We start from the raw sequence: 15,276 nt of genomic DNA, 5'->3' as shown, positions 1-15,276 counted from the left end.
TAGGATCATTCGGGAACAAACCGAGACAACGTTTACAGATATATACGCTAATGCGTCCGAGAGGGCCCTGCGACAGCGTTCTGCTGGAGAGACCTCATAGAAGCCGTTCGCTGCGGCGAGTCACTCCCACCGGCATTGGCACCACTAGCCTCTGGCGGTATCAAGAACTCCAAGTCCTCATATAAATGAGGGAATAGAATCGCAAGCATGTCGTCCGTCCTGCAATGCACGCAAGATCATGTCAGTGACACCGTCGAAGGCCATACCAAACGCAGGGATGACGCATGGAATGGAGAAAGCGGAGACGAACTTGATGATGAAGTCACCCTTCTGCGTCCCTGCTGCTTTCCTTCCCTTTCCTTTTCCCTTGGAAGGCGAATCGACGACATTCTTCTCAGAGTCAGGCGCGAGTGGCGTCACGTTGAGCGTCCCTTGTGCGCTGTCTTTGGTATAGAGCGAAAGTCCCTCCCTCGCGGCCAAGTCGAGGATGTTTTTCTCCACCGTATCTGTGCATCATCGTACAACGAGGACATAAAGTTCGAGAATATGTCAGAGCATGAATCGGTAATAATGTGATAGGCGCGAAATCTTACCTTCAGCATAGTAGCAATACACTGCGAGAGAATAGGGATATGCGTCATCAATAAACGACATGAAGCATCGTGCGTTCATTTCGCTCACCTTCGGTAGGCCTTGTCTGTCCAAGTCGATCGATTCGAGCGATAGCTACGAATATCGAGCAGGAGTTAGTTCGTCAGCAACTGAAGCCCATCGATCACACATGCAAAAGGCGGTGTCGCTTGCACTGTACACACCTTGAATCTCGAACGAATGCTGGACCACGCTCTCGAGCAGGAATACTCTCGAGGCACACGTTACGTTCAGGCCTGCATTTTCACGTTCCCTGGATATCAAGATTAGCGTGAGTGTCGTGAGGATCGATGCAAGATTTGAGGGTCGAGATTCGGTTGGGCTCACCCGTGAAGAAGCAAAACTAGGAGATCGGGATCCGTTCGGAATCTCTTCGCAGCGTTCTGCTTGCCTTTCGTCGAATCGATCCGCAAGCAAGGTATCCCTAGATTGCAGATAGACTTGGTTCAGCCAACCAGAGCTTTGCGATATATTTCAGCGATCTTCGCACCGTTCATGTTCAACGCATGTTCGATAACTGCAAGCGCACCGTGTCAGTCTCATACATTTACCATTGCAGGCCTAACGACGAAAAAGTGTAGCAGAGACTCACTCGACAGCGAATCAGCCCATGCCGAGAACACGATGCTCTTCGCTCCTGGTTCCGACTGTTGAAGCAACAGAAGGTGCCGAACGAGCGTTTGGATTTTTGAGCCGTAGCTTCCTTCGGATTCTGTGGCCGCGATATCTTCGAATAAACTGGCTTTGATATAATTGTACTCGATCGTTCGGAGTGACCTCGGTACTCCGTCCTTGCTAAGCTTGACTGGCAATGAAGAGACGGGGGCGTCCTTGCTCTTGTCTTGAATGGAGAAACGTTGAAGGCTACTGACGTCCAGCGGAACTCTAACGGACACCCGTCAAATAGAAGAAATCTAGAAGAGAGACTATTTCCCAAACCTGCACACTGGGCATGCCTTCCCGTGCTGTTTCGTCAGCCACGACTTCATGCAATCCTATACAATCGGGACGTCAGCACCGGCGGAACGATCAGGCAAAGTGTTCGAATTACTTCGCAGTAAACATGTGCACTGGTGAGGGGTGTAGGTCAGCCTGGACTTCCTGGAGAATGCAGGATGCAATGAGGGACCAACCATTGCGTGATGTATCCACGCACAAACTCGCACTTGCAGAGAACGCAAGCATCCTCTTCATCGTCCTCGCCACCCTCTCCCTCTTTGCTTGCGAGATGGTTGAGATATCGATGGCGTGCGCGAGCAGTGTTGATCTTCTTTTCCAGCTCAACTCTCGTCGTCTCATTCTCTTTGATAGCGTCGCCAACGGCACCATCCCATTGAACTTCTACCACAGAGTCCGAGATCTCTTGTAGCTGCCGGAAGTACCTGGACGTGATTATTAGCCAGTGATGAAACATAATTAAGGGTGGTCCTCACAAGATCCGCTCGTTGAAGGCCTTCCGGAACAGGGCGAGGTCGGCCTCCAGCTTTTCGTTCGCAGAAGCTGATGTACTGTGAGCGAGCAGAAGGGCACTCCATGATCAAGTGTCTACGAACCTTGGTCTGACATCAACTTACGCAGTGCGCTCGCGCCTTCCCTTGCCAAGATCTTCTCCGGGTCGTCTTCCTTGGGTAACTTCGCCGCTACGGCATTGAGCTGGACTACGATGGACTTGACAGCCACGCCCTCGAACTGTGCAAGCAGTGCTCTCCTCTCGTCTTCGAGCTGCTTCCTCAAGACCATATGTTCTGGCTCTACTTCGACCTCGGTATCTATCATATCCGCGTCATCATCATGAGCAACGGCCTTTGCGGCCGCCTTTGTACGACGAAGTTTCTTCTCCTTGGCGTCATGGACAGCAAGCATAGTACGCTCGTTGACGAGGACTTCGCGACGGTCAGCGAGAAGGGAGGCATACGATTGAAGGTAGACCTCAGCCTCGCCCTGGGTGGCGAGCGAGCGAGAGTACTCTTGACCATCAGCACCATCGGTTTCTGAGTCGGAGGCGCCGAGGGGTTGGGCAATGAGATGGTAGATGTGCTCTCGCCACTTCCAAAATAGTCTCGCCTGCGCGTTTAGGAGTTCGTCTGCGATCTCCTTGGCTTGATCCAGCTAGTAATTGTCATCAACCGACATGAATGGTGCTAGGAAGTGGGGAATGCGTACCAGGTCACTGGAGCGTATCCCGCCTTTGGGCCAGTCGTCGAAGTCGACCAGGATCTTCTCCAAATTCACGCCCTGTCGGCTCGAAGATGTTGTGACATCCACCTTGAGCTGCCCCATGGCCCGCACGGCAGATACCTCCGTGACTGCATAAATCAGTTAGTACTCTCCTAAAGTACGACACAAGATAAGTATGAAAACGAAATAACTTACGTTTGAGCAGCCGCTTCCGGAGAACCTCTGCTGCAGCATACGCTGCCTCCTCATCCACGGCCTTATGGTCTCCTATGACATGATACACATCTCCCTGCAAGAACTTCACCCTATGCAATGTCAAATACCAATCCCTCAATCGATTGACCAAACCGGTCTTCTTATGCACATGTTCCCTTCCTGCAGGCGTCTTCGGCATACCTTCGTCGCTCATCGAATCGTTGTCGTCGTCGCTTTCATCGCTGGAAAAGTCGTCCACCACTCGAGCCTTGCCTTTGCCCTTGTCAAAAGGATCGGGTTCGACAGATTTCCTGCGAGCGGCGCGCACGGCAGCGGCCTCTTTCTTGAGTACTTCACCTTTTTCATCGTGCAGTGCGATTTCAGCTTGTACTTCTTGGATGGCGGCGTTGGCTTCTTGTTCGGCCTGGAGAAGTAGGTTGGCAGCGCGTTGGGCGGTGGTGGCTGCTCCTTTGTCGTGCTGGACCAACTGTGCAGCTGTGGCGAGTTCATTGACCTGGAACAGAATGTCGAGGATGAAGCAAGATATGAAGAGTGCGTTAGCATGGTCTTATTTGCTGCCACTCATAGAAGAGCTCCATACCTTCGTCCGTCGATCCTCCATCATGTTCTTCCAATTCTGATCTCTCATGCCCTACAGAGCAAATACCACCCATAAAGTCAGACAAATTACATCTTCCCTTTTTATATTGCGGCAGGAGGGTAACTCTACTTTACCTCAAGGACCTCGGCCATAGTCTTCAACGCACCACTCTTCCCAAGCTGCTTCTCTTTAGTCGACAAACTGCCGACTTGAGGATGCGTACATATCTGTCGAAGCTTCCGAAGCCAGGTCCTCAAGACGCTCGAATCGAGCTCCCAGTCTTCTGAGGCGGCGACACCGCGAGCATCCAATCCAAGATCGAGCAGGGCATTTTCAATATTTTGATCGTATACCTGAGGTTGTCGATGGAAAATGAGAAATGAATTCAGTGCGATAAATAGCGAAGAACGGAGCGAAGGATGATGGGTTGTGGCGTACGTGGCGTTCGACGCGACCAAGCTCTATTGGCACCAGATAACGTGTTTGCTGTGGAATAGTGAGCTCGTCTTTGACAGCGGATTTCATGGTCCTACACAGTTCCGTTAGTCGACAGTCCTCGGCGTTTGGCATAAAGGCTGGATTGTGTTTCGTGTGGAGACGCACCTGACAGTATACTTCTGGAACAAAGCGGCAAAGTCGGATGCGTATGGTGCTCGCAAAAGGCGGGACCAGATTCGTTGTGAGTAGATCATCGGATCAACACGCAAGAACCTATACATATTTGCGTTAGCACAGACAAGAACATACAGAATCTGAGCGAGTCCGTACTTGAGGACGTGGGACAGGTCAGCTACATGAGATCTAGCAGGTGTACCCGAGACCGCAAAGGATGAAAGACGTGGAATAAGTGACACCATCTGCCTTTTTGACGAAGATATTCAGCATCCAAAGTCAAGAAGGCCTTAATGACAAGCAGACATACTCAGTCTTTCCTCCTCCAACCACCTGCACCTCATCCATGATGACCCTAAACCACTCCACCATGATCAACGGGCTTCTCGCCCGCTCCGTCCTCGAATATTCCGCCACCTCCCTCCTCGGCCTCACAGGTGGTGCCCTCGCCACATTCAAATCCTGTTGGAGAACATTATACGTTGTGATGACCACGTCGAAAGTGTTCACGAATGCGACCCAATCCAGGCCGTCGGTGATCTTGGCTTCGTTATCTTCATCGATTTCCATGGCGTCACCGTTCGCTCCGACCGTGTTTTTACGACGTCCGACATTGCCTTTTCGTCTGAGTTTGGGTTTGCCGATGGGAACAGCTGTGTTGGGGGTGATGGGAACGGGAAGCTTGTTCCAACCTTCGTAAACGAAGACTTTGAGAGTGGGAGAATGTAGAGTAATTTCGTCTTTCCATTGCTGGGACAGGGAGACGGGGGTTACGATGAGATTCGTCTGAAGGAAGTTCCAAATCAGATGAGGATCTACTGTCTAAAGGAAGGATATTGCAAACCTTGATCTGCTTGACCTCCACCTTTGCCTCAGGATCCCAACGGACGACAGTGGGATTCCGTCCGATGCCGGGGTTGAGAAGGATGAGCGCTATACATTCAAGGGTCTTCCCCAAGCCGGGTTCCTCTGTTTAATTATGACACCATAACAAACGTCAACACCCCTTAGTTCAATTAACAAGTAGACGAGCGCAAGTGAAGGACGAACCGCAGACAGATGCACCAAAACACGTCATCTCCTGACTCGGAAACTCGCTAGTGAGTTCGCTTGTGAGTCTTCGGAAATACCATGTCGTTGTTGTACCCGACTCTGGCCTGACCCTAATACTTTCCCAGAATAACGGCAAGTCCGTCAGATCTACTGCACGATCTACTACAGCACCAGACGACGCGTCCAACGTTTTGTCCTCCCTCTCGAGCATCCAAGCCACAGTTCTTCGTTGGAAAGGGAGTAAAGTGGGGAGAAGGGCATCCGGCTGAGCAGCTTCGTAGAGCTTGGTGGATGAGAGCTGTGGTGCAGGCTTGATGGAGGCGTAGAAGAAGGGAATGTCGATTCGATTATGGAATGGTGGTCCGAGAGAGGGGGGTGGAAATGCGAAGTGGAGGAGAACGCGTCTCGCTTCTTCGGCGAGGCGGCTGTCAGTGAGGGGTTCGAAGATGAGGGGAGCATGGAAGGACACAGTCATATCGACGATGAGACGGAAAGGTAAGTCGTCTGTAGATGCGTCCCATGTGTCGGTGGGTTTCACGATAAGTTTTACGTGGGTGAAGACAGATGCACGAGGGAATGGGCGGGAAGGGAGCTCTGATAAGCAAGAATATATATCATTGTGCCGAGGGGCAACGTCGTACGAAACGACGTCAATCCTATCTGCGTCCCTCGGCAAGATGCACATATGTCGGTCCGAGCCTAGAGGGCATACCCGGACAGGTCGTTCACGTTCGAAGGGATAGAAAGGGAAACAAGGTATGCTGAAGTCTCCGAGGTCAATGGTGGTGTCCTCCGGAGATCCTGCGCAGTGACCTCTAAGCACTGCTAGAAGCGCACCCTCTGTTTCCTCAGCTTGTTTCAAAGCCTTGTCGTCCAAGATGATAGATCCTGTCACCGAGTTCGAGTTGGTATTATTGACCTGTCTTCTGGTATAGCGTAGATCGTACGTGTGGCGGTAAACTGGGACCACAGTGGCGTTCTCCACCACTTCCACATCTGAGTCATCGACCTTCGTTCTTTTCGTATCTCCAGCAGACACGGAGGGTGCTGCTCGCTTCTTCCCTTTCTGCAATTCGCGTGCCGAATCCTCGAGGGAGTTGTCTCCGACTGTTTGATTGATGCGGTCCAGCAGACTCTTAAAGTCGACGGGCAGCTGACATCTGTCTTGGTTGTAGTAAGGCCATTGCGCCAAAGCAGGATCTTTACATCGGCAGGAGAACTGGTGTACTGATTCTAGAGCGCGCATTGCAAGAACAGAACGCGGAACACTGGGACAAAGGAAGATGATGGCGGCTGAGAGCAAGACGCGTCGCCACAGAGCTGAGAGGACGCGACGCGACGACGCCTCCCGCAAATGACTCTTGGTTCCCACGCTCGGCGGCTCCGCAACTTTTCCACGCGCTCTTTTTTTCGCGAGTATTTTTCTTCGTCTCGTCCACCATGTCCCGTCTCATCGTTAAGGGCTTGCCCACCTACATCACACCAGATCGTCTCAAGGAATACTTCTCTCAATCCAAAGGCCCAGGGGGAACCATCACTGACGTTAAAGTCGCACACAAGCAAGACGGCACGTCTCGACGCTTCGGCTTCGTGGGCTACAAGACCGACGCAGAAGCTGCCAAAGCTAAGGAATGGTTTGACAAGACATTCCTTGATACGGCGCGGGTGAGGGTCGACGTTGTCGACGTGAGTCTTGTGTCGCTCATCCCCGTACTCACGTCTTTCTGATCTAGATGATGAAATTTTCTCTTTCGACTATTTATGTCGTGGATTAGGGAGCGAAAGATGCACCTGCTCCGAGACCTAATAAGCGTCCACGGCTAGGTCCTTCGCCCTCTGAAGCTGCGTCCGAGGCTGCTCTTGGACCGAAGACTAACGCGAAGAAGAGCTCGAAGTCGAAAGATTCGCAGCTCGACGAGTTCTTGCAGGTCATGCAGCCTAGATCGAGGAAGGGTCCGTCGTGGGCAGACGCACCTGAGGCTCCCGAAGATACTGCAACGCAGTCGAAGAAGAGTGATCGTCAGGCCAAGTCTGACGTTGAGAAGTCACAGCCTGTTGAAGAGGAACCGCCGGAGGGTATGTCGGACATGGAGTGGTTGCGGGCGAGGATGAGGCAGGACGTTGAGACTGCTGTTCCGGAGAAGGCGTTCGAGCAGTCGGATGACGAGGAGATGGATACGGGGGAGGCTCTTGTTCCGGAGCAGAAGGAAGAAGAACGGTCAGACCCTACGAAGGAGACCATTCTCCAGACTGCTCGACTCTTCGTCCGGAATTTGGCCTTCGCTTGCACGGAAGATGAGCTGCGAGAGCTATTCCGACCGTTTGGCGAAATATCTCAGGTGAGACATCACATCTTTCTCTCCTGCTTTCGTTTCTTTGTGTTTTGTGTGGCGACGGCACCTTCGGGATGAAATAAAGAATAGGGACAACAGACTTTAGAGGATGTTGATTTATTCGGGAAATACCTAGATAGTATTTATTATCTGATCTCTCTTCGCGTGTATCATTTTTCCTCGTTTCGATCGCATGCTAATACCTCCATATACTCCCCTAGGTATGTTTGTCTGCCGACAGCAAGCGTGAATACGGTTCTTAAGTTTTATACCCTTCTGGTGTATCCATCTGAACTTTAGGTGAGTTCTCAGCCCATTGTTCAGGGCTTCGCCCCCTACGGATGATACACATGCATAGGGACATCAGATCCTTCGGGAATGTTGATTTATGCTGGGAAATTGATAGTTTATTTCTGACTTTTCACCTCTTCGCGCTTCCTGCCTCGACTACGTCGCTGACCACTACCTTTCATAGATTCATATACCAATCGACCCGAAGACGAAGCAACCGAAGGGATTAGCCTATGTCTCGTTTGTGCAACCCACCGCCGCTCTCGCTGCCTACGAAACGCTAGACAGGAAATCTTTTCAAGGCAGGCTTCTGCACATCCTGGGCGCAGTCGACAGGAAGGGCAATATCGCGGTCGAGGATGCGGATGGTAAGAAGAAATCCTTAAAGGATGAACGGGGTGAGAAGAAGAAGGCGACCGCCGGCAAGGAGTTCAACTGGAGTATGCTTTATATGAACGTAAGTTACCACTCGTCCTTTTACATCAGCGGAGAAGTGCCCAGAGCTCACATTGGGTGTCTCGTAGAGCGATGCCGTCCTCTCATCCGTAGCCGATCGCATGAACCTCTCCAAGTCCGACATCCTTGACCCCGAATCACCCAACGCAGCCGTCAAACTCGCACTCGCCGAAACTCACGTCATCTCCGAAACAAAAGCCTACCTCGAATCCCAAGGTGTCATCCTCTCTTCCTTCTCCGACTCCTCATCTACCCCCACTACCCGCACTCATCGCTCCGATACCACCATCCTCGTGAAGAACATCCCTTATGGTACTACCGCCGACCAAATCCGCGAGATGTTCGAGACTCATGGCGAGTTGAGTCGGGTGCTGGTACCGCCAGCGGGTACGATGGCTGTCGTTGAGTTCGTGCATCCGGATGAGGCGAGGAAGGCGTTTAGGGCGGTGGCATATCGGAGATTGGGGAATTCGGTGATCTATTTGGAGAAGGGGCCGGCGGGTATGTTCCAGGAGCCTGCTGAGCCTGCGCAGGGCACGAAAGTCGCGGACGGAGTCAAGCCAGTCACTGTTGAGGACGATGCTACCGGCAGTGCTATCAGAATCAGTGCAGACGAGGAGGAGCCCTCAATGGCGGCAGGGTCGACACTCTTCGTCAAGAATCTGGCGTTCTCAACCACAGCAGAGCGCTTGAACCAGGTCTTCAAGCACTTGCCCTCTTTCGCGTTCGCTCGTATTCAGACGAAGCCGGACCCGAAGAGACCGAACGCGAGGTTGAGCATGGGGTACGGGTTCGTTGGGTTCAAGACGACGGAAGGCGCGAAGAAAGCGTTGAAGGGCATGCAGGGGTATGTGCTCGATGGGCATGCTCTCAGCGTGAAGTTTGCGGGTAGAGGCGTCGAGGAAGATGAGGCCGCTGGAGGGGAGGGTGCGAAAAAAGGAGGAAAGAGTAGAACGACGAAGATGTTGGTCAAGAATGTACCATTCGAGGCTACGAAGAAGGAGATCCGGGAATTGTTTGGGTGCGTGGCGCTCTTCGTCTTTTCATTTATTTCCCTAGTTTGCCTTTCCGTTCTCCCGCTGATCATAACCTTTGTATCTTGTGCGCCTACAGATCTCATGGCCAGCTCAAGTCCGTTCGTGTTCCCAAACGCTTCGATCACCGCACTCGCGGGTTTGCTTTCCTCGAATTCGTCACTCGCCAAGAAGCCGAGAACGCGTACAATGCGCTTAAGCATACGCATTTATTGGGTAGGCATCTCGTGTTGGAGTGGGCTGAGGAGGGTGATATGGATGTAGAGGAGTTGAGGAAGAAGGCGGGCGTAGGGTTTGGAGAGGGGAAGGAGTTGCCGGGACGGAAGAGGAAGATTGTGATTGGAGGGGACGAGGATGGAGGCGTGGAGGACGCGGAGGCTTGAAATTGGTGTTGAGATCACAGATCGATAGCACGCGGATTCGAGTCGATATGGATATGTGCGATGTTTTCATGTTTTGGATGTTACTATTTTGATATCTGTTCTGTCTCGCCTGTGTGTCCTCAGTACACCCTCAGTCCCGTTGTGGCCCACAACGCCACACGCCGTTTCAAGACATGGCATTGGTAATGTCACTACTTCATCATGCATTTCTTGTGGACTATATTTCGAGTCGGACGCTGTGAAATCAAAAGTTGGTTGGCTGCTTGACGTGTCAAGGTGTTGACGACATGTGCTAGATGCTTTGAGCAGCTGAAACGAAACAGCAGGGGATGACCGATGTCCACTTCTCCGAACCCTTTGCGTGGCGCTTGACGACTTACTATTACAGTCCAAACATTCAAATCCGCAATGGCTGCTCGTGCTATCCTTCGACCACAACTACTTGCTTTGAATAGAGTCTTCAATCCTTCTATCACCACTCTCAATCCTGTCCAGCATGGTACTAGGGTAGGAGGCGAATCCGCCCATGCATTGACGGTCCAACTACCCGTCAGACATCTTCGAACGTCGTCGATAGCCGTGCGCCTTTCTTCATGCCCTCGTCTATAGCAGTTTCTGAAAGTTTGTGCTATACGGATGGAACGTAGGACCTCCAAAGTGCATTCCGCGACCCAACTTCACCATACCACCTCCCTCCGGGCGCACAAGGACCCGCACACCCAGATGACCATGGAATCGAAGAGTCTGAACCTGTTTCTGCCGCAGAAGAGGCAAAGGCGACATTCATTCAGCAAGGATATGATCCATCCAGTTTTTGGGAGCAGAGCATTGTCTGGGGTGACCATGATGCGTTTCAGTACGTGTCTTCGCTTTGCTTTGCTGTCTGGCACAATCATGAATGAGGTGTTCACGCGTCCTGCGCTTCTTGGTCGTTCTTGCATGGGCCGTCTGGCATGAAGACACGTCAATAACGTACGATATGTCCGATTCTTTGAGTCTGGAAGGATGGTGTGGATAAATGCCGTTGGGAACACGCTCGGAGGACCCGAGAAGGCGAATGGCATGTTGTCCGCGAAGGGTATCTCCTTCATTCTGAAATCCATCGAGGTCAAGTTCAGAAGACCTGTGCGATTCCCTGACACGGTTTGTTCGCTCACCTCCAACACTCTCATCCCCCTTGCTGATCCGTAAATTTCGAACCACATTAGCTCCTCATCGCGCACAGGGTCGAACGCTGGCCAGACGCCCCTAGTACCTCGTCATCATCGTCGAAGTCCTCACCACCACTCACGCGCACTCAGTTCTACCTTCACGGAGCGGCGTACTCGTATGCGCAAAGGGCGGTAGTCGCGGATTCGACGAGTGTGATTACGTGGTATGATTATGACAAGTTGAAGAAATGCGATCCTGGTGACGAGGCATGGGCTGCGCTGTTCGAGAGGATGCAGTGATCACAGAGGTCGCTTCTCTGCAGTCGTCCGATGCTTCTAGGCGGCTTATGGCCGTCGTGAATCCCTTCTGACATTATCAAGCTATATTCAGATTGTCTATTACCGAGCGATGACAGCAATGACGATTATCCCAGTGATGAAGGAATACATGGGTAGGTGGTTACTGTTCTGGTACTGAGGGCGCTTTAAACCCTGTTATAAGACGACGATGAGACTTCCTCTTTTCGTGAAGCCCCATCAACCTCCCTTCAAGTTGCCAGAATGTTATTGTACCATGATGCATTCTCTAACCTCTACGGTGCCTGGGCCCTCTTCATCACATGCGCTTCGATCGGTTTGTATCTGTGGTACGGCAGACATGTCAGCGGTGACCGGAAGAGGTTCCCTCCTGGTCCGCGTCGCCTTCCCATACTCGGTAGCCTTCTGGAGATGCCAACTGATAAACAGTGGCTGGCCTTCGAGCGCTGGGGGAAAGAACATGGCGAGCTTCGTCTAGCACTTTTTTGAAGACCTGCGGCAGAAACTCACAACTGACTCCACTGGCAGACAGCGAAATTATTCACTTTGATTTGTTGGGCAATCACTTCATCGTAGTGAACAGTATGGATGCCGCGAGAGAACTCTTCGAAAAGAGATCAGCTATCTACTCCGATCGGTGAGAGCCAAAATGCACTCAACGACATTCAGACTAACCAGTATGCACATCATACACCACATAGGCCTTTCTTGCCTTCCTCTACCATTCTGTGAGTCTACGAATGTATTTTATTTTGACCCGAAGCGTTAACGTGAATGTCGTCAGTCTTGGGTACCACTGGACGATGCCGTTATTGCCCTACGGCGATCGCCTACGCGCTTTACGAAAGGGATTTCACACATTCTTGCAACCGACCCCTGCTAAGGTGCGTCACGGTCGGTTATATTTGTATATTGTAGAAATTAACCCTGACGTTCTCATTCGGACAGGAGTACCGCCCTCTCGAGCGCGAAGCGGTTCTTCAGCTTCTGCTTAATGTCTTGCACAATCCCGAAGGATTTATGGCGCATCTTCGACAGTATGTTTTCAAAATTCCATTTGCGAATGTCTATTTATGACGGACTGATGACTTTCATGATGGACTTTGGGTTCGAATAGTATGGCAGGTGCTATAATTTTGGGTATCGCGTACGGAATCAAGGTCCAACCGCACGATGATCCATACGTCGAGACCGTTGAGAAAGGCCTCCAGGCCGCTGCAGCTGTCAGTGAGCCTCATGCTCAGCTTTTTGATCTTTTGCCTTGCCGTGCGTATTTCTCGCTCTAAGTGTTCTGGTCAATGCTGATACTCGAGTGTACTGACAACTTCAATGGCTGTGACGATGCAGTTGTACACGTGCCTTCGTGGTTCCCGGGTGTTGGGGTGAGGGACTTTGATTTTTGACACCAATTTCCTGCTTCTCGTTATCGTGTGTATTACACTGATTGTTGATCGGTTAACACAGTGGAAAAGGTTTGCAGAGAAAAATCATCACTGGAGCACGGACGTTTTAGAACATCCTTACCTTGCGACTAAGGAAGCTATGGTTCGTCTCTTCTTGCCCTGGATTTTCCGGAGCATGAGCTAAAAGTCGCCGTATACACTTCGACTTGTAGGCGAGAGGAACTGCAACTCCGTCAGTTGCTGCTACGATGACGACAGAGATGGAAAGTAACGGAGAGATGACGCCGGAAGGGGAAGCATTTGTGAAGCAGCTTGTTGGAAATATGTGAGTGGGTCCAATGGTCCGATGAGCTTGCCTTTGTTTACTTTTCCCTCAGGTATGTCGGTATGTACTTCTACTCGGCGTTTAACCTCAGAGCGGATCTCTATGAGCTCATCATGCTCCATCGCACGGCATATAGCTGGAGCAGATACGGTATGGTTATTGTCATTAAGCGAAATCTACTGGTGCATATGATCTTGGAACACTCTGACCATAAGTTCTTTCAGACCGTTTGTGCCTTAGAAAACTTCATATTGGCTATGATCCTCTATCCTGAAGTTCAAAAAAAAGCGCAAGCTGAGATAGATGCCGTCGTCGGCCACGATCGACTTCCTGACTTCTCCGACGAGAAACTCCTCCCGTACGTTGGTGCTCTGGCGAAAGAGGTATTGAGGTAAGTGTTCAGTCATGGCAATGTATCTTACTTGCTCTTGAAGTATTGAACTCATGCGCATATGCTTTGCGCAGATGGCGTAACGTTACCCCTTTGGGTGAGCTCCAGTGTTCGTTCTGTACGATGGTCATAATAATGTCAAATCAACAATTGATAGGAGTGCCTCATCGCCTCACCACTGACGACGTCTGGAAGGGCTATTTTCTTCCCGAAAATTCTACGGTCCTAGGAAATATCTGGTATGCCTCACACTGCTGGCTGCGATTACTTATGCATTGTCGAGGCTATCCAGAAACTGACTACCGTCCGGTTCTCATCAACAGGGCTATACTACACGACGAGTCCGTTTACGGCCCAGACGCGCTCAGCTTTAATCCCGATCGCTACGTCAACTCAGACTTGCCTGATCCTGAAATTGCTTTCGGCTTTGGGCGCCGAGTCTGTCCAGGTCGGCTCAGCTCTCCCCACTAATGATCCTCCCTAACCTGCAGAACGCGAACGCTCTGACGCCGTACCGTTTCGATCAGGGCAGTACATGGCTCGTGATTCCATCTGGTTGGCAGTGACCTTGATTCTTGCCACGATGGATATTTCCAAAGCTGTAGATGAGAACGGGGAGGAGATTGAACCCGAGCAAGATTATGCGTCAAGTACCGTAGCGTGAGTTTCTTATGCTGTCTTTCTGTTCTGTACGTGAATCGTTGACCACCCTGTCTGTTGCTTTCTTTCAAAATTTCCTTTATGTATGATAATGGCGGTGACTCAGGTACCCCCGACCATTCAAATGCAGTATCAAGCCGCGGTCTAATGCTGCTGCAAAACTAGTAGACCTTGAGACCTCCGACAAGATGAGTGGCTAAACCTGATGATATACCTAAGTCCCCTTTTGGAGAAATGATTAGGTATATTATATGAGCGTATGGCGACGAGAAACAATAAAAAGACCATCGAACGAGCTGAATGTACGATATCGAATTCTGCGACACAACTGCAGAAATACAATTTGAATGTGCCACCGTGGCACCTCCTTATCGGAGACAGTCGGGACATTGCCGGAGCCGGAGTAGCCCGGGAGCAACGCCACCAAAACGCCACCAAGTTAACCGGTCATCATTGAATATTGAACCACCACCTCAGCAGTAGGCTTCAATCTCTTTTCACTGTTCAACACGTGAAATTACTATGCAGTAAATCAATACTTTCAAGGAATACGTGTAGGCTGCTTCAGAACATTCAGACTGTCGTTGTATCGCTGCTTGCAAGTGACTCGGTGCTCAATGATGCCAAAAACGGTTGGCGGGCATGGAAACCTACCCGGCTTAAGGTGCTTTTCCTGAACCTGTTTAAACTCGACCGCCCGTATCACTAGAGGTCTCGTCAGATATCTCTACTTTTGGTGAGTCCAACTCCCCCGGCAGATCCCTTCCAACCTCAGTACTTAGTACTGAAGTCTGTTTATGACTTTTTGGGATATATTGCTAGGCCTCCAGGCCGAAATCCCGAGAATATGTGTCGAATGTAAAGCACCCTCACGATAAGGAGCACCTTTCTTTCAAGGGGACAACGTGTGTTTCCAGCGCGAGTGACCCGGACCGGCTCGGGCGCATACACTGAGCTCCTTCTCAATATAATTGCAGCGTCATAATAACTCGGCGAAACTACCAACGTTGCGGTACAGACTCATGTCCGCTATTGACGGTGTGGCGAGATGGGCGCATAACTAGTTTGCTTCAGACCGCCAGTCGGGGTTATTCAAGGTTATATCCTTCGCGCTCCACGCAGGAGCCTCGAATCGCTTCAAGCTTGTTTGGAAAACACTGTTTGCAATGGTGTGTATCACATTTTGTTCTTCATGACCCCATGGATGATTTCACATGTATTTCACAGTATCCGACGAGAGT

The 15,276-nt window shown here is 51.0% G+C and overlaps 4 protein-coding genes across 4 annotated transcripts; 3 read left to right on the top strand and 1 right to left on the bottom strand.

Moving 5' to 3' along the window:
* Nucleotides 1-47: 47 nt before the first annotated feature.
* STEHIDRAFT_61328 (uncharacterized protein) lies at nt 48-5,765 on the bottom strand (the record flags this gene model as incomplete). The annotated part of the gene is made up of 23 exons (XM_007306236.1): nt 48-219; nt 311-506; nt 594-614; nt 682-726; nt 816-904; nt 979-1,075; nt 1,142-1,168; nt 1,244-1,536; nt 1,591-1,646; nt 1,703-1,721; nt 1,785-2,033; nt 2,085-2,151; nt 2,205-2,760; nt 2,815-2,957; nt 3,025-3,538; nt 3,626-3,676; nt 3,760-3,978; nt 4,064-4,154; nt 4,229-4,336; nt 4,394-4,482; nt 4,544-5,023; nt 5,082-5,206; nt 5,288-5,765. 23 exons carry the CDS (start codon nt 5,763-5,765, stop codon nt 48-50), a joined length of 4,185 nt encoding a protein of 1,394 aa, XP_007306298.1.
* Nucleotides 5,766-6,730: 965 nt separating this feature from the next.
* STEHIDRAFT_170049 (uncharacterized protein) lies at nt 6,731-9,848 on the top strand (the record flags this gene model as incomplete). The annotated part of the gene is made up of 5 exons (XM_007306407.1): nt 6,731-6,976; nt 7,066-7,629; nt 8,099-8,371; nt 8,439-9,391; nt 9,484-9,848. The coding sequence occupies 5 exons, from the start codon at nt 6,731-6,733 to the stop codon at nt 9,785-9,787; spliced, it is 2,340 nt and encodes a 779-aa protein (XP_007306469.1). The 3' UTR covers nt 9,788-9,848.
* Nucleotides 9,849-10,023: 175 nt separating this feature from the next.
* Nucleotides 10,024-11,334, top strand: STEHIDRAFT_82241 (uncharacterized protein). Its single transcript, XM_007306274.1, has 4 exons — nt 10,024-10,366; nt 10,435-10,643; nt 10,747-10,930; nt 10,996-11,334. Exons 1-4 carry the CDS (start codon nt 10,196-10,198, stop codon nt 11,236-11,238), a joined length of 807 nt encoding a protein of 268 aa, XP_007306336.1. The 5' UTR covers nt 10,024-10,195; the 3' UTR covers nt 11,239-11,334.
* Nucleotides 11,335-11,635: 301 nt separating this feature from the next.
* Nucleotides 11,636-14,326, top strand: STEHIDRAFT_123135 (cytochrome P450). Its single transcript, XM_007306406.1, has 17 exons — nt 11,636-11,719; nt 11,785-11,893; nt 11,958-11,984; nt 12,041-12,140; nt 12,205-12,293; nt 12,374-12,522; nt 12,604-12,638; nt 12,721-12,801; nt 12,872-12,984; nt 13,037-13,044; nt 13,121-13,134; nt 13,209-13,375; nt 13,450-13,472; nt 13,533-13,614; nt 13,699-13,823; nt 13,903-14,035; nt 14,142-14,326. Exons 1-17 carry the CDS (start codon nt 11,668-11,670, stop codon nt 14,233-14,235), a joined length of 1,401 nt encoding a protein of 466 aa, XP_007306468.1. The 5' UTR covers nt 11,636-11,667; the 3' UTR covers nt 14,236-14,326.
* Nucleotides 14,327-15,276: the final 950 nt, after the last annotated feature.

This window comes from Stereum hirsutum (assembly GCF_000264905.1).
Source record: "Stereum hirsutum FP-91666 SS1 unplaced genomic scaffold STEHIscaffold_11, whole genome shotgun sequence".
Lineage (NCBI taxonomy): Eukaryota > Fungi > Basidiomycota > Agaricomycetes > Russulales > Stereaceae > Stereum > Stereum hirsutum.
This window is presented reverse-complemented; position numbering and strand designations above follow the sequence as displayed.